At 51.7% G+C, this 17,885-nt stretch overlaps 1 protein-coding gene across 1 annotated transcript; it reads right to left on the bottom strand.

Moving 5' to 3' along the window:
- Positions 1-70: 70 nt before the first annotated feature.
- On the bottom strand, positions 71-10,416 carry MED1 (mediator complex subunit 1). The gene is made up of 6 exons (XM_075580149.1): positions 10,310-10,416; positions 5,729-5,835; positions 5,539-5,616; positions 4,225-4,279; positions 1,189-1,321; positions 71-162 (listed from the first exon to the last, which is right to left on the bottom strand). The coding sequence occupies exons 1-6, from the start codon at positions 10,399-10,401 to the stop codon at positions 130-132; spliced, it is 498 nt and encodes a 165-aa protein (XP_075436264.1). The 5' UTR covers positions 10,402-10,416; the 3' UTR covers positions 71-129.
- Positions 10,417-17,885: the final 7,469 nt, after the last annotated feature.

Raw genomic sequence — 17,885 nt, 5'->3', positions numbered from 1 at the left:
GCTGTCAGGGGGGGGCTCGGAATGTCCTCGGGACGTGTCACAAGGTCGCAGTGACCTCAAGGCAGCTCGCCGCGACCTCAGGGCAGCTCGCCGCGACCTCAGGGCAGCTCGCCGCGACCTCAGGGCAGCTCACCTTAACTGCTGCACCAACTCAGGACAAAGCTGCAGGGACAGAGAAGGGAAAAGGTTCAGTGTATCTTGGCTGTACGTGACGAGTGTATACAGTACCGGCAACTGCGCCGGCTATATACTGCGCCGGCTATATACTGCACCGGCTATATACAGCGACAGGTATATACTGCACCGGCTATATACAGCGACAGGTATATACTGCACCGGCTATATACTGCACCGGCTATATACTGCACCGGCTATATACAGGGACAGGTATATACTGCACCGGCTATATACTGCACCGGCTATATACAGCGACAGGTATATACTGCACCGGCTATATACTGCACCGGCTATATACAGTACCGGCTATATACAGCGACAGGTATATACTGCACCGGCTATATACTGCACCGGCTATATACAGTACCGGCTATATACAGCGACAGGTATATACTGCACCGGCTATATACTGCACCGGCTATATACAGCGACAGGTATATACTGCACCGGCTATATACTGCACCGGCTATATACAGTACCGGCTATATACAGCGACAGGTATATACTGCACCGGCTATATACTGCACCGGCTATATACAGTACCGGCTATATACAGCGACAGGTATAGACTGCACCGGCTATATACTGCACCGGCTATATACAGTACCGGCTATATACAGCGACAGGTATATACTGCACCGGCTATATACAGTACCGGCTATATACAGTACCGGCTATATACAGCGACAGGTATATACAGCGACAGGTATATACTGCACACGGGGGGGACGGGGGGACAAAGGAGGGAGGGGGGGGACATGGGGGGAGGGGAGGACACAGGGGGAGGGGGGGACACACGGGGGGTGAAGGGGGGGACACAGGGGGAGGGGGGGACACGGGGGGTGAAGGGGGGACACAGGGGGAGGGGGGGACACACGGGGGGGAGGGACAAGGGATTCTCATCGTCCATCTCATTCTGCGTTCCCGTTCCCAAGTCACCCCCCCAGGGGAACGTGCTGGTTAACCCTTTGTGATGCGCCCGCCTGACCCAGAGGGGGCCCCCACACTCACCATGGGGGGTTCTCCGTGGTGCGCCACCTTGACGTCGGACAGCAGCCCCGCCGGGTCCAGCTGGACCTCCACGTAGAACATGTCCGAGGTGATGTAACAGTCGGTGCCACTGGGACTCAGGTGGGACCCCAAACTGCAGCGCGGACAGAGAGAAGGGGAGACCCTGAGATCGCCCCGTCCCAGCCCGTTCCTACCCGCTGCGCGGCATGTGTCCGGTCACGGAGAGCGGGCCTGGGACTGACTGAGCCCCCTGTGCTGCAGCGCGGACAGAGAGAAGGAGAGACCCTGAGATCGCCCCGTCCCAGCCCGTTTCTACCCGCTGCGTGGCATGTGTCCGGTCACGGAGAGCGGGCCTGGGACTGACTGAGCCCCCTGTGCTGCAGCGCGGACAGAGAGAAGGGGAGACCCTGAGATCGCCCCGTCCCAGCCCGTTTCTACCCGCTGCGCGGCATGTGTCCGGTCACGGAGAGCGGGCCTGGGACTGACTGAGCCCCCTGTGCTGCAGCGCGGACAGAGAGAAGGGGAGACCCTGAGATCGCCCCGTCCCAGCCCGTTCCTACCCGCTGCGCGGCATGTGTCCGGTCACGGAGAGCGGGCCTGGGACTGACTGAGCCCCCTGTGCTGCAGCGCGGACAGAGAGAAGGGGAGACCCTGAGATCGCCCCGTCCCAGCCCGTTCCTACCCGCTGCGCGGCATGTGTCCGGTCACGGAGAGCGGGCCTGGGACTGACTGAGCCCCCTGTGCTGCAGCGCGGACAGAGAGAAGGGGAGACCCTGAGATCGCCCCGTCCCAGCCCGTTTCTACCCGCTGCGCGGCATGTGTCCGGTCACGGAGAGCGGGCCTGGGACTGACTGAGCCCCCTGTGCTGCAGCGCGGACAGAGAGAAGGGGAGACCCTGAGATCGCCCCGTCCCAGCCCGTTCCTACCCGCTGCGCGGCATGTGTCCGGTCACGGAGAGCGGGCCTGGGACTGACTGAGCCCCCTGTGCTGCAGCGCGGACAGAGAGAAGGAGAGACCCTGAGATCGCCCCGTCCCAGCCCGTTTCTACCCGCTGCGCGGCATGTGTCCGGTCACGGAGAGCGGGCCTGGGACTGACTGAGCCCCCTGTGCTGCAGCGCGGACAGAGAGAAGGGGAGACCCTGAGATCGCCCCGTCCCAGCCCGTTCCTACCCGCTGCGCGGCATGTGTCCGGTCACGGAGAGCGGGCCTGGGACTGACTGAGCCCCCTGTGCTGCAGCGCGGACAGAGAGAAGGGGAGACCCTGAGATCGCCCCGTCCCAGCCCGTTTCTACCCGCTGCGCGGCATGTGTCCGGTCACGGAGAGCGGGCCTGGGACTGACTGAGCCCCCTGTGCTGCAGCGCGGACAGAGAGAAGGGGAGACCCTGAGATCGCCCCGTCCCAGCCCGTTCCTACCCGCTGCGCGGCATGTGTCCGGTCACGGAGAGCGGGCCTGGGACTGACTGAGCCCCCTGTGCTGCAGCGCGGACAGAGAGAAGGAGAGACCCTGAGATCGCCCCGTCCCAGCCCGTTCCTACCCGCTGCGCGGCATGTGTCGGTCACGGAGAGCGGGCCTGGGACTGACTGAGCCCCCTGTGCTGCAGCGCGGACAGAGAGAAGGGGAGACCCTGAGATCGCCCCGTCCCAGCCCGTTCCTACCCGCTGCGCGGCATGTGTCCGGTCACGGAGAGCGGGCCTGGGACTGACTGAGCCCCCTGTGCTGCAGCGCGGACAGAGAGAAGGGGAGACCCTGAGATCGCCCCGTCCCAGCCCGTTTCTACCCGCTGCGCGGCATGTGTCCGGTCACGGAGAGCGGGCCTGGGACTGACTGAGCCCCCTGTGCTGCAGCGCGGACAGAGAGAAGGGGAGACCCTGAGATCGCCCCGTCCCAGCCCGTTTCTACCCGCTGCGCGGCATGTGTCCGGTCACGGAGAGCGGGCCTGGGACTGACTGAGCCCCTGTGCTGCAGCGCGGACAGAGAGAAGGGGAGACCCTGAGATCGCCCCGTCCCAGCCCGTTTCTACCCGCTGCGCGGCATGTGTCCGGTCACGGAGAGCGGGCCTGGGACTGACTGAGCCCCCTGTGCTGCAGCGCGGACAGAGAGAAGGGGAGACCCTGAGATCGCCCCGTCCCAGCCCGTTTCTACCCGCTGCGCGGCATGTGTCCGGTCACGGAGAGCGGGCCTGGGACTGACTGAGCCCCCTGTGCTGAAGCAGGGACAGAGAGAAGGGGAGACCCTGAGATCGCCCCGTCCCAGCCCGTTTCTACCCGCTGCGCGGCATGTGTCCGGTCACGGAGAGCGGGCCTGGGACTGACTGAGCCCCCTGTGCTGAAGCAGGGACTGACTGAGCCCCCTGTGCTGAAGCAGGGACTGACTGAGCCCCCTGTGCTGAAGCAGGGACTGACTGAGCCCCTGTGCTGAAGCAGGGACTGACTGAGCCCCCTGTGCTGAAGCAGGGACTGATTGAGACCCCTGTGCTGAAGCAGGGACTGACTGAGCCCCCTGTGCTGAAGCAGGGACTGATTGAGACCCCTGTGCTGAAGCTGGGACTGATTGAGACCCCTGTGCTGAAGCAGGGACTGATTGAGACCCCTGTGCTGAAGCAGGGACTGATTGAGACCCCTGTGCTGAAGCAGGGACTGATTGAGACCCCTGTGCTGAAGCAGGGACTGATTGAGACCCCTGTGCTGAAGCTGGGACTGGTTCTGAGACCCCTGTGCTGAAGCTGGGACTGACTGAGCCCCCTGTGCTGAAGCAGGGACTGATTGAGACCCCTGTGCTGAAGCAGGGCCTGATTGAGCCCCCTGTGCTGCAGCAGGGATATCCTGGACACCTGACCTGTTGGTGGCCCTTGAGGAGTGGAGTTGCCCACCCCCTGTCATAGCCCCACTGCCTTTAGCACAACTCCCAGAATCCTCTGCTGCCGATGAATGGTCAGACACAGTGCAGACGGGAGAGTGCCCGGCTCCCTTTGTGCCAGCGGAGACAGCCTCAGAACATGGGCCGCCCCATAGGAAACGGAGCCCGTCTTACTCACCCATTCTGTCTCGCTATGGACTCCAGGCGGTCAGTCATGGCAGAGAGTGAGGACACTGTGAGAGGGAGAGAGAGGGAGGGAGAGAGGGAGGGAGGGAGAGAGAGAGGGAGGGAGAGAGAGGGAGGGAGAGAGGGAGGAGGGAGAGAGGGAGGGAGGGAGAGAGGGAGGGAGAGAGGGAGGGAGAGAGGGAGGGAGGGAGAGAGGGAGGGAGGGAGAGAGGGAGGGAGAGAGGGAGGGAGGGAGAGGGAGGGAGAGAGGGAGGGAGGGAGAGAGGGAGGGAGGGAGAGAGGGAGGGAGGGAGAGAGGGAGGGAGGGAGGGAGGGAGGGGAGGGAGGGAGAGAGGGAGGGAGGGAGAGAGGGAGGGAGGGAGAGAGGAGGAGGGAGGGAGGAGAGGGAGGGAGGGAGAGAGGGGAGGGAGAGAGGGAGGGAGAGAGGGAGGGAGAGAGGGAGGGAGGGAGAGAGGGAGGGAGAGAGGAGGGAGGAGAGAGGGAGGGAGGGAGGGAGAGAGGGAGGGAGGAGAGAGGGAGGGAGGGAGAGAGGGAGGGGAGGGAGGAGGAGGGAGGGAGGGAGGAGGGAGGGAGGGAGAGAGGGAGGGAGGGAGGAGAGGGAGGGAGGGAGAGAGGGAGGGAGGGAGAGAGGGGGGAGGGGAGGGAGGGGGAGAGGGAGGGAGGGAGGGAGGGAGGGGAGGGAGGGAGGGAGAGAGGGAGGGAGGGAGGGAGGGAGGGGAGGGAGGGAGGGAGGGAGGAGGGAGGGAGGGAGGGAGGGAGGGAGGGAGGGAGGAGGGAGGGAGGGAGGGAGGGAGAGAGGAGGGGAGGGAGAGGGAGGGAGGGAGAGAGAGGGTGGGAGAGAGGGGGTGAGGGTGGGAGGGAGGGAGGGGAGAGAGAGGGAGGGAGAGGGAGGGTGGAGAGAGGAGAGAGAGAGAGTGAGAGTGAGAGAGGAGAGGAGAGGGGGAGGAGAGGAGGGAGAGGGGGGGAGGGAGAGGGGGGGAGAGGAGAGGGGGGGAGAGAGAGAGGGGGGGGAGAGAGAGAGGGGGGGAGAGAGAGAGGGAGGAGAGAGATAGAGGGAGGGAGAGAGATGGGGAGAAAGAGGGATAGAGGGGAGAGAGGGGGAGAGAGAGGAAAAAATATATAAAAAATAATAGGGTTTCATATAGTGGAACAGATTGAAGGGGGAAGGTCTGATTATCAGGAGTGATTAAATGTAAAAATATATGAACTGCTCTCCTGTGTACCCCCCCCCCCCCCAAATTAGGGAATCACATATGAAGTAACTGAATGATCACGCTCTGGGCCGCACACGCTACGGGCGTCTCACTTTTCAGCGCCTTCTGCAGCGTTTCAAGCAGATGACCAGGTGCTGGTGGCCGCCAGACATCATACCGACGCGTTTCTCCTGCGAGGGGGGAATGGGAGAGGGGTTGCCGTGTATTTAACCGCTTTTCGCCGCCCCCAAAAGAAGGGATCGGCGCGCTCCGGCTTTGCCGCCATTAATGCCGGGCGCTTACCATGATCTGCCTCACTAGCTTGGTGGTTTCGGGCCATGGCCGGTTCTGGCTGAACTTGGCGTGGAGCCGCTCCAGGAGGAGACTCATCGTGTCTGGGATGAAGGGTTCTGATGGGATAAGAAGACATGGAGGCGAGTTACAGGATGTCCCCTGAGTAAGCGTGGAGGGAAGGCAGCAAGAGGAGGGCAGGAAGCGGGCAGGAACAGGGGGTATACAGAGTGTATACAGTGTCTGTGGTATATACAGGAGATACACAGAGAGTATAGTGTCTACACACACTCACTCTCTGTACACACACACACTCTCTCTGTCCTCCCCCCTCTCTATCCTCTCTCCTCCCTCTCTATCCCTCTCCCTCTCGCTATCCTCTCTCCTGCTATCCTCTCTTCTCCATCCTCTCTCTCTCTATCCTCTCTTCCTCTCTCCTCTGTCTCTATCTATCCTCTCTCCATCCTCTCTCTCCCCCCCCCCTCTCTCTCCCCCCTCTCTCTCTCTCTATATATATACACACACACACACAAACAATCTCTCTACACAGCGTTTTGCGTTTTCCCTGTTGTCTCTCTTGACGTATCGTGAGGTAGGTGTTTAGGGAGGGCTACCCTCTCGGGACCACATTGTGGGTAGCGGGTTTCCCACGGATTCTTCACCACTGCTGTGTGGCTCTGGGCTGACCGAAGGTAACGCCCGCAAAGATGGCGGTCTTGTGAGTTCTGTCTCTGCTCGCTGTAACCTCTCATTTAAGAGACGATTGGATTTTGGACACTCCCGCACAAGATGTGTTTTTCCATTTCCACATCAGATTCGGCGCTCCGTAAACGCCAAGCTCGCGATTTCCACAAGGATCCACGGGTGATTCTCTATGGCTGAGCAGCGTATCACTATTTATCTCTGATATACACTACTTTTACACACAGATGTATATGTATCTTTTATTATTATCACCCGCTCGTTTTTTGAGTTGGTATTATTGTAGAGTTGGTAGAGTTGGTATTATTGTAGAGTTGGTATTATTGTAGAGTTGGTATTATTGTAGAGTTGGTATTATTGTAGAGTTGGTATTATTGTACAGTTGGTAGAGTTGGTATTATTGTAGAGTTGGTATTATTATAGAGTTGGTATTATTATAGAGTTGGTAGAGTTGGTATTATTATAGAGTTGGTATTATTATAGAGTTGGTATTATTATAGAGTTGGTATTATTATAGAGTTGGTATTATTATAGAGTTGGTAGAGTTGGTATTATTATAGAGTTGGTATTATTATAGAGTTGGTAGAGTTGGTATTATTATAGAGTTGGTATTATTATAGAGTTGGTAGAGTTGGTATTATTATAGAGTTGGTATTATTATAGAGTTGGTAGAGTTGGTATTATTGTAGAGTTGGTATTATTGTACAGTTGGTATTATTATAGAGTTGGTATTATTGTAGAGTTGGTATTATTATAGAGTTGGTATTATTATAGAGTTGGTAGAGTTGGTATTATTATAGAGTTGGTATTATTATAGAGTTGGTATTATTATAGAGTTGGTATTATTATAGAGTTGGTAGAGTTGGTATTATTATAGAGTTGGTATTATTATAGAGTTGGTAGAGTTGGTATTATTATAGAGTTGGTATTATTATAGAGTTGGTAGAGTTGGTATTATTGTAGAGTTGGTATTATTGTACAGTTGGTATTATTATAGAGTTGGTATTATTGTAGAGTTGGTATTATTATAGAGTTGGTATTATTATAGAGTTGGTAGAGTTGGTATTATTATAGAGTTGGTATTATTATAGAGTTGGTATTATTATAGAGTTGGTATTATTATAGAGTTGGTATTATTATAGAGTTGGTAGAGTTGGTATTATTATAGAGTTGGTATTATTATAGAGTTGGTAGAGTTGGTATTATTATAGAGTTGGTATTATTATAGAGTTGGTAGAGTTGGTATTATTATAGAGTTGGTATTATTATAGAGTTGGTAGAGTTGGTATTATTGTAGAGTTGGTATTATTGTACAGTTGGTATTATTATAGAGTTGGTATTATTGTAAAGTTGGTATTATTATAGAGTTGGTAGAGTTGGTATTATTATAGAGTTGGTATTATTGTACAGTTGGTATTATTATAGAGTTGGTATTATTGTAGAGTTGGTATTATTATAGAGTTGGTATTATTATAGAGTTGGTATTATTGTACAGTTGGTATTATTATAGAGTTGGTATTATTGTAGAGTTGGTATTATTATAGAGTTGGTATTATTATAGAGTTGGTATTATTATAGAGTTGATATTATTATAGAGTTGGTAGAGTTGGTATTATTATAGAGTTGGTATTATTGTAGAGTTGGTATTATTGTAGAGTTGGTATTATTATAGAGTTGGTATTATTGTAGAGTTGGTATTATTGTAGAGTTGGTATTATTATAGAGTTGGTATTATTATAGAGTTGGTAGAGTTGGTATTATTATAGAGTTGGTAGAGTTGGTATTATTATAGAGTTGGTATTATTACAGAGTTGGTATTATTATAGAGTTGGTATTATTACAGAGTTTGTATTATTGTTGTAGAGTTGGTATTATTGTAGAGTTGGTATTATTGTAGAGTTGGTATTATTATAGAGTTGGTATTATTATAGAGTTTGTATTATTACAGAGTTGGTATTATTATAGAGTTGGTAGAGTTGGTATTATTACAGAGTAGGTAGAGTTGGTATTATTATAGAGTTGGTATTATTATAGAGTTGGTATTATTATAGAGTTGGTATTATTACAGAGTAGGTAGAGTTGGTATTATTATAGAGTTGGTATTATTATAGAGTTGGTATTATTGTAGAGTTGGTATTATTGTAGAGTTGGTATTATTGTAGAGTTGGTATTATTATAGAGTTGGTATTATTATAGAGTTGGTAGAGTTGGTATTATTATAGAGTTGGTAGAGTTGGTATTATAATAGAGTTGGTATTATTATAGAGTTGGTATTATTACAGAGTTGGTATTATTATAGAGTTGGTATTATTACAGAGTAGGTAGAATTGGTATTATTATAGAGTTGGTATTATTATAGAGTTGGTATTATTACAGAGTTGGTATTATTACAGAGTTGGTATTATTATAGAGTTGGTAGAGTTGGTATTATTATAGAGTTGGTATTATTGTAGAGTTGGTATTATTGTACAGTTGGTATTATTGTAGAGTTGGTATTATTGTAGAGTTGGTATTATTGTAGAGTTGGTATTATTGTAGAGTTGGTATTATTACAGAGTTGGTATTATTACAGAGTAGGTAGAATTGGTATTATTATAGAGTTAGTATTATTATAGAGTTGGTATTATTATAGAGTTGGTATTATTATAGAGTTGGTATTATTGTAGAGTTGGTATTATTGTAGAGTTGGTATTATTACAGAGTTGGTATTATTATAGAGTTGGTATTATTGTAGAGTTGGTATTATTGTAGAGTTGGTATTATTGTAGAGTTGGTATTATTGTAGAGTTGGTATTATTATAGAGTTGGTAGAGTTGGTATTATTACAGAGTGGGTAGAGTTGGTATTATTATAGAGTTGGTATTATTATAGAGTTGGTATTATTATAGAGTTGGTAGAGTTGGTATTATTATAGAGTTGGTAGAGTTGGTATTATTATAGAGTTGGTATTATTATAGAGTTGGTATTATTACAGAGTTGGTATTATTATAGAGTTGGTAGAGTTGGTATTATTATAGAGTTGGTATTATTATAGAGTTGGTATTATTGTAGAGTTGGTATTATTACAGAGTTGGTATTATTATAGAGTTGGTATTATTGTAGAGTTGGTATTATTGTAGAGTTGGTATTATTGTAGAGTTGGTATTATTGTAGAGTTGGTATTATTGTACAGTTGGTATTATTGTACAGTTGGTATTATTATAGAGTTGGTATTATTGTAGAGTTGGTATTATTATAGAGTTTGTATTATTATAGAGTTGGTATTATTACAGAGTTGGTATTATTACAGAGTAGGTAGAGTTGGTATTATTATAGAGTTGGTAGAGTTGGTATTATTATAGAGTTGGTATTATTGTAGAGTTGTTTATTTGGAGGGGTTCGGGTCCCTCTTTTGTTTCCTTTGGTGTGCTGCATTCTCTCTACTCTCACACACTCTCTCTCCACTCACACTCTCCACACACACACACACTCTGTCTCACACTCTCCACACACACACACTGTCTCACACTCTCCACACACACACACACTGTCTCACACTCTCCACACACACTCTGTCTCACACTCTCCACACACACACTCTGTCTCACACTCTCCACACACACACACTCTGTCTCACACTCTCCACACTCACACACTGTCTCACACTCTCCACACACACTCTCTCTCTCCTCTCCCCTTTTCTCTTTCCCTTTTTTCTCTCTCTTATCTCACTCTTTCTTCTTACAAACACACAACACACAACACACAACACACACACACACACACACACACACACACACATATACACATATACACACACACACACACACACACACCCTCTCCTCAGACCCCGCACCTCTAATAACCACAAGAATAACCCCCTGTAACTGCCCCCGGGGTAACTTTACTTACCCAGCGCCCAGCACCCGGGCAGCAGCCGCACTTCCGGGCTGGCGTCTGACGTCATCGCGCACAGCCGCGGCGGCCGACGCACGTGACGTCATGCAGCTAGGCAACAAGAAGACACCAGCACAAAGAGTTACTGGGAGGAGAGGGAAAGCCTGGGCAGGGAGGAGAGGGAGAGCCTGGGCAGGGAGGAGAGGGAGAGCCTGGGCAGGGAGAGCCTGAGCACGGAGAGTAGGGAGAGCCTGGGCAGGGAGGAGAGGGAGAGCCTGGGCAGGGAGGAGAGGGAGAGCCTGGGCAGGGAAGAGAGGGAGAGCCTGGGCAGGGAAGAGAGGGAGAGCCTGGGCAGGGAGAGGGAGAGCCTGGGCAGGGAGGAGAGGGAGAGCCTGGGCAGGGAAGAGAGGGAGAGCCTGGGCAGGGAGGAGAGGGAGAGCCTAGGCAGGGAGGAGAGGGAGAGCCTGGGCAGGGAGGAGAGGGGGAGCCTGGGCAGGGAGGAGAGGGAAAGCCTGGGCAGGGAGAGCCTGAGCACGGAGAGTAGGGAGAGCCTGGGCAGGGAGGAGAGGGGGAGCCTGGGCAGGGAGGAGAGGGAAAGCCTGGGCAGGGAGAGCCTGAGCACGGAGAGTAGGGAGAGCCTGGGCAGGGAGGAGAGGGAGAGCCTGGGCAGGGAGGAGAGGGAGAGCCTGGGCAGGGAGGAGAGGGAGAGCCTGGGCAGGGAGGAGAGGGAGAGCCAGGGCAGGGAGGAGAGGGAAAGCCTGGGCAGGGAGGAGAGGGAAAGTCTGGGCAGGGAGGAGAGGAGAGGGAAAGCCTGGGCAGGGAGGAGAGGGAGAGCCTGGGCAGGGAGGAGAGGGAGAGCCTGGGCAGGGAGGGTTGAGAGGAGCGGGGAGAGCCTGGGCAGGGCGGAGAGGGAGAGCCTGGGCAGGGAGGGTTGAGAGGAGAGGGAGAGCCTGGGCAGGGAAGAGAGGGAGAGACTGGGCAGGGAGGGTTGGGAGGAGAGGGAGAGCCTGGGCAGGGAGGAGAGGGAGAGTCTGGGCAGGGAGGAGAGGGGGAGCCTGGGCAGGGAGGAGAGGGGGAGCCTGGGCAGGGAGGAGAGGGGGAGCCTGAGCAGGGAGGAGAGGGAGAGCCTGGGCAGGGAGGAGAGGGAGAGCCTGGGCAAGGAGGGTTGAGAGGAGAGGGAGAGTCTGGGCAGGGAGGAGAGGGGGAGCCTGGGCAGGGAGGAGAGGGAGAGCCTGGGCAGGGAGGAGAGGTAGAGCCTGGGCAGGGAGGGTTGAGAGGAGAGGGAGATCCTGGGCAGGGAAGAGAGGGAGAGACTGGGCAGGGAGGGTTGGGAGGAGAGGGAGGAGAGGGAGAGCCTGGGCAGGGAGGAGAGGGAGAGTCTGGGCAGGGAGGAGAGGGGGAGCCTGGACAGGGAAAGGAGGGAGAGGGAGAGCCTGAGCAGGGAGAGCAGGGAGAGGGAGAGCCTGGGCAGAGAGAGCAGGGAGAGGGAGAGTCTGGGCAGGGAGAGGAGGGAGAAAGAGAGCCTGGACAGGGAGAGGAGGGAGAGCCTGGACAGGGAAAGGAGGGAGAGGGAGAGCCTGAGCAGGGAGAGCAGGGAGAGGGAGAGTCTGGGCAGGGAGGAGAGAGAGAGCCTGGACAGGGAGAGGGAAAGCCTGGGCAGGGAGGGGAGGGAGAGCCTGGACAGGGAGAGGAGGGAGAGCCTGAGCAGGGAGAGGGAGAGTCTGGGCAGGGAGGAGAGAGAGAGCCTGGACAGGGAGAGGAGGGAGAGCCTGAGCAGGGAGAGGGAGAGTCTGGGCAGGGAGGAGAGAGAGAGCCTGGACAGGGAGAGGAGGGAGAGCCTGAGCAGGGAGAGGGAGAGTCTGGGCAGGGAGGAGAGAGAGAGCCTGGACAGGGAGAGGAGGGAGAGCCTGCCTATGGCCTGCCTCGTAGAGGTGCGAGCGTTTGCCCGCGGCGCACGTGCTGTCGCACACGGCACTGTAATCGCGGACTTCGGTGTATCACGGTGAATCGCTTATAGTGTAAGATACTATTTCATAGTCAGACTGCGTTAAAAACAAAAGGTGAACAGTGACTTGCACCCAATGCAAATCATGCAATAAAGATAGTGCAAACTCACTATTACGTAGGAGACCAAAGGAAATCACACGTTCCCTTTCCCCTGCACTTTCAGTAATGGGAGCACCTATATGCATGTATGTATGTATGTATGTATGTATGTATGTCTTTATTTATATAGCGCCATTAATGTACGCAGAACGTCACAGCAGTAATACATGTGACAATCATATAAATAACAGATCATGGGAATAAGCGCTTCAGACATGAAAGTAACATTTAGGAAAAGAAGTCCCTGCTCCGAAGAGCTTACAGTCTAATTGGTAGGGAGAGCGTACAGAGACAGTAGGAGGGAGTTCTGGTAAGTGCGTCTGCAGGGGGCCAAGCTTTATGTATCGTGTATAGTATCAGCCACTGAGCTACTCATATGCTTCGTTAAGCAGGTGTGTTTTAAGGTGGGTCTTAAAGGTGGATAGAGAGGGGGCTAGTCGGGTACTGAGGGGAAGGGCATTCCAGAGGTGTGGGGCAGTCAGTGAGAAAGGTTTAAGGCGTGAGAGGGCTTTAGATACAAAGGGGGTAGAGAGAAGACATCCTTGAGCAGAACGCAATAGTCGGGATGGTATACAGTTAGGTCTGGAAATAATTGAACACTGATACAAGTTTCCTTATTTCGGCTGTGTACCAAAATTAATTCAAGTTACAGTTAAATAATGAATATTGGCTTAAAGTGCAGTCTATCAGCTTTAATTTGCGGGTATTCACATCCAAATTGGAGAAAGGATTTAGGAATTACATCTCTTTAATATGTAGCCTCCTCTTTTTCAATGGACCAAAAGTAATTGGACAATTGAATCAAAAGCTGTTTCATGGACAGGTGTGGGCTATTCCTTCGTTATTTCATCACCAATTAAGCAGGTAAAAGGTCTGGGGTTGATTCCAGGTGTGGCATTCACATTTGGAAGCTGTTGCTGTGAACCCACAACATGCGGTCAAAGGAGCTCTCAATGCAAGTGAAACAGGGCATCCTTAGGCTGCAAAAGAAGAAAACCCATCAGAGAGATAGCAGGAACATTAGGAGCGGCCAAATCACCAGTTTGGTACATTCTGAGAAAAAAAAAACGCACTGGTGAGCTCTGCAACACAAAAAGGCCTGGACATCCACGGAAGACAACAGTTGTGGATGATCATAGGATCCTTTCCATGGTAAAGAAAAACCCCTTCACAACATTCAGCCAAGTGAAGGACACTCTCCAGGAGGTAGGCATATCATTATCCAAGTCTATCATAAAGAGAAGACTTCACGAGAGCAAATACAGAGGGTTCGCCACAAGGTGCAAACCATTCATAAGCCTCAAGAATAGAAAGGCCAGATTAGACTTTGCCAAACAATATCTAAAAAAGCCAACCCAGTTCTGGAACAGCATTCTTTGGACATATGAAACTAAGATCAACCTGTACCAGAATGATGGGAAGAAAAAAGTATGGAGAAGGCTTGGAACGGCTCATGATCCGAAGCATACCACATCATCTGTAAAACACAGTGGAGGCAGTGTGATGGCATGGGCATGCATGGCTTACAATGGCACTGGGTCTCTAGTGTTTACTGATGATGTGACAGAAGACAAGCAGTCGGATGAATTCTGAAGTGTATAGGGATATATTGTTGGCTCAGATTCAGCCAAATTCAGCAAAGTTGATTGGACGGTGCTTCACTTTACAGATGGACAATGACCCAAAACATACTGCGAAAGCAACCCAGGAGTTTTTTTAAGCCAAAGAAGTGAAATATTCTGCAATGGCCGAGTCAATCACCTGATCTCAACCCGATCGAGCATGCATTTCACTTGCTGAAGACAAAACTTAAGGCAGAAAGACCCACGAACAAACAACAACTGAAGACAGCTGCAGTAAAGGCCTGGCAAAGCATCACAAAGGAGGAAACCCAGCGTTTGGTGATGTCCATGCGTTCCAGACTTCAAGCAGTCATTGTCTGCAAAGGATTCTCGACAAAGTATTACAAATGAACATTTTATTTATGATTGTGTTAATTTGTCCAATTACATTTGAGCCACTGAAATAAGGGGACTGTGTATGAAAATGGTTGCAATTCCTAAACGTTTCCTACAATATTTTTGTTCAACCCCTTGAATTGAAGCTGAAAGTCTGCACTTCTATTGCACCTCGACTATTTCATTTCAAATCCATTGTGGTGGTGTACAGAGCCAAAATTATGAAAATGGTGTCAGTGTCCAGTTATTTCCGGACCTGTATGTGTGATGTGGTGGGTTCTGGAGTTAGAGCTTGCTGGATTTGTGTGTTCATCCCTTTAATCTGTGTATCAATACAGCCCACACATTGATCAGTAATTAGCTAAGCTGCCGATCGATCGGCGAAGGTTCAGCCCGGGGGCTCATTAAAGCAGAAGAGGTGCAGCAGAAGAGGATCAAAGATGTCAAGTTCTGTGGGGAAGATCATGTGACCAGGCAGTCACTAGATACAATTGGTGCACTGCTAGAGAGAGGACGGGGCTCAAAAAGGGGTGTGCCAGAGCCTGTTTCATAAGAGCAAGGGGGTGTGACTTTGTAAATGGTTGCTATAGAGACAAAAAATGCTTGTTACATCATAATACATTAAAAATGTCATTCAGAGTTGTTTATACACACCCAGAGAGGTAATACCGGTATACACATACACCCCTAGAGAGGTAATACCGGTATACACATACACCCCCAGAGAGTTAATACCGGTATACACATATACGCCCCCAGAGAGGTAATACCGGTATACAGCATACACGCCCAGAAAGGTAATACCGGTATACACATACACCCCCAGAGAGGTAATACCGGTATACACATACACCCCCAGAGAGGTAATACCGGTATACAACATACACGCCCAGAAAGGTAATACCGGTATATATATACACCCCCAGAGAGGTAATACCGGTATACACATACACGCCCCCAGAGAGGTAATACTGGTATACACATACACGCCCAGAGTGGTAATACCGGTATACACATAAATGTCCAGTATTAGCTCTCATTGTTTACTGGACAGAGTGTCCAAATACAGGACAGTCCGGTTCAATACTGAACACCTGGAAACCCTACCTATAAACAGCTGCCGTGGCAGCAGCTGGCATCAAGGATATCTGATAAATCTCAACGTAGCCGGGGAAATTACACGAATAGTATATCTAACAACAGTAACAGCACTAGCGGATCATGGGAGACCCCCCCAGCACAAGCATGTAACCTCTTGGGGAGGGGGGAGCCAGGAGGGAGATTCCTAGTCACTGTGGCTGAGCTTCCCCTACTGTTATTGTGTCAATAAGCCTGTATATGGTGGGACACTCAGGAGTCGTAGTGGGCTGAAGCTCTGTGCCAGGGACCCTGCTCGTAACGCCGTCTGTGGACAGTGCTCCGGTCAGCAGTAGAAGTAGGCTAGAACTCAATGCACGCGGAAGATGACGTCATGACGCTCACCTTCTGACGCGCGTTTCGCTTCCTCTGAGAAAGTAAGGTTGGAGATTTATCAGATATCCTTGATTAGGGTGACCACCCGTCCCCCTTTTGCCGGTACAGTCCCGGTTTTTCGAGAGCTGTACCGGTTTTCTGTGTGTACCGGAAATGTCCCGGATTTTCTCCCTGGTCCCGTTTGTTTTGTACTGTAGATGCGGTGCGCGGCGACGGCGAGGATGCGGCAGCCCGGCCGGTGAGTATTTTTTTGAATTTCAGGGGGTTGGGCTTCTAATATGCCGGGCTGGAGATGATTGGCTGGAGGATGCCGGGGGCGAGGCTTTCTCCGCTTCCTCACACGATCCCCGCGACCCGCGCGGACAGGGAGGTGGGAGCGGGGACAGCCATTGGCTGTTTGGCGCTTTTCTCCCCTCTGCCTCCGTTACCTGTGGCTGCTGCCCGAGGTAGAGAGGTAGGCGCGGGGGGGGGGAGCAGGGTTGGCGGGAGCGTGGATGGCTGGAGACGTGCGCACTTTCCCTCCCTCGCGTGCGCACTTTCCCTCCCTCGCGTGCGCATGGGGACAGTGCGCGGTTGCTGTTGGGGAACACCCTGCTTCTGTCCAGGCGAGCGGCCTTATCCCCGATAGGTGGGAGAGAGCGGAGCCAGGTCTGGCGGGCGGGTTCTCCCCCCGTCCCGTCCACGGGCTCGGCTGGGGGGTGGTGCAGGGGGAGGCGGGGTGTGTATCAGAGTGTGTATCAGTGTGTGTGTGTGTGTGTGTGTGTGTGTTTGTATCAGCGTCTATAGGTGTGTGTGTGTGTGTAGGTGTGTGTATCTGTGTGTGTATCTGTGTGTGTGTGTGTGTGTGTGTGTCAGTGTGTATCAGCGTGTGTGTGTGTGTATCAGTGTGTGTGTATCAGTTGGTGTGTGTGTATTAGTGGGTGTGTGTGGCTGTGTGTGTATCAGTGTGTGTGTGTATCTGTGTGTGTATCTGTGTGTGTGTGTTTGTATCAGCATGTGTGTGTGTTTGTATCAGCGTGTATAGGTGTGTGTGTGTGTGTGTATAGGTGTGTATCAGCGTGTGTGTGTGTGTGTCAGTGTGTATCAGCGTGTGTGTAGGTGTGTGTGTGTATCGGTGTGTGTGTGTGTGTGTGTGTGTGTCAGTGTGTGTGTGTGTGTGTGTGTGTGTGTGTATCAGCGTGTGTGTGTGTGTATCAGTGTGTGTGTATCAGTTGGTGTGTGTATCAGTGTGTGTGTGTGTGTGTGTGTATCTGTGTGTGTGTATCAGTTGGTGTGTGTATCTGTGTGTGTGTGTATCTGTGTGTTTGTGTGTGTGTCAGTGTGTGTATATGTGGGTGGGTGTATCTGTGGGTGTGTGTATCAGTGGGTGTGTGTGTATCAGTGAGTGTGTATCTGTGGGTGTATCTCCCTCACCGTCTCCCTCCCCGCCTCCCTCACCCTCCCCGCCTCCCTCACCCTGTGTGTATCAGTGTGTGTGTCAGTGTGTGTATCTGTGTGTGTGTGTGTTTGTATCAGCATGTGTGTGTGTTTGTATCAGCATGTGTGTGTGTTTGTATCAGCGTGTATAGGTGTGTGTGTGTATAGGTGTGTATCAGTGTAGGTGTGTGTATCGGTGTGTGTGTGTGTGTGTGTCAGTGTGTCAGTGTGTGTGTGCCTGTGTGTGTGTGTGTGTATCAGCGTGTGTGTGTGTATCAGTTGGTGTGTGTGTGTGTGTGTGTATTAGTGGGTGTGTGTGGCTGTGTGTGTATCAGTGTGTGTGTGTGTGTGTGTATTAGTGGATGTGTGTGGCTGTGTGTGTATCAGTGTGTGTGTGTATCAGTGTGTGTGTGTGTGTGTGTGTATCAGTGTGTGTATCAGTGTGTGTATCTCTGTGTGTGTGTGTGTGTCAGTGGGTGTGTGTGTGTCAGTGGGTGGGTGTGTGTCAGTGGGTGTGTGTGTGTCAGTGGGTGTGTGTGTCAGTGGGTGTATCTCCCTCTCCCTGTCTCCCTCACCGCCTCCCTCACCCTCCCCGTCTCCCTCCCCCTCCCCGTCTCCCTCCCCGTGTCCCTCACCCT

Source organism: Ascaphus truei, chromosome 23, assembly GCF_040206685.1.
Source record: "Ascaphus truei isolate aAscTru1 chromosome 23, aAscTru1.hap1, whole genome shotgun sequence".
Lineage (NCBI taxonomy): Eukaryota > Metazoa > Chordata > Amphibia > Anura > Ascaphidae > Ascaphus > Ascaphus truei.
This window is presented reverse-complemented; position numbering and strand designations above follow the sequence as displayed.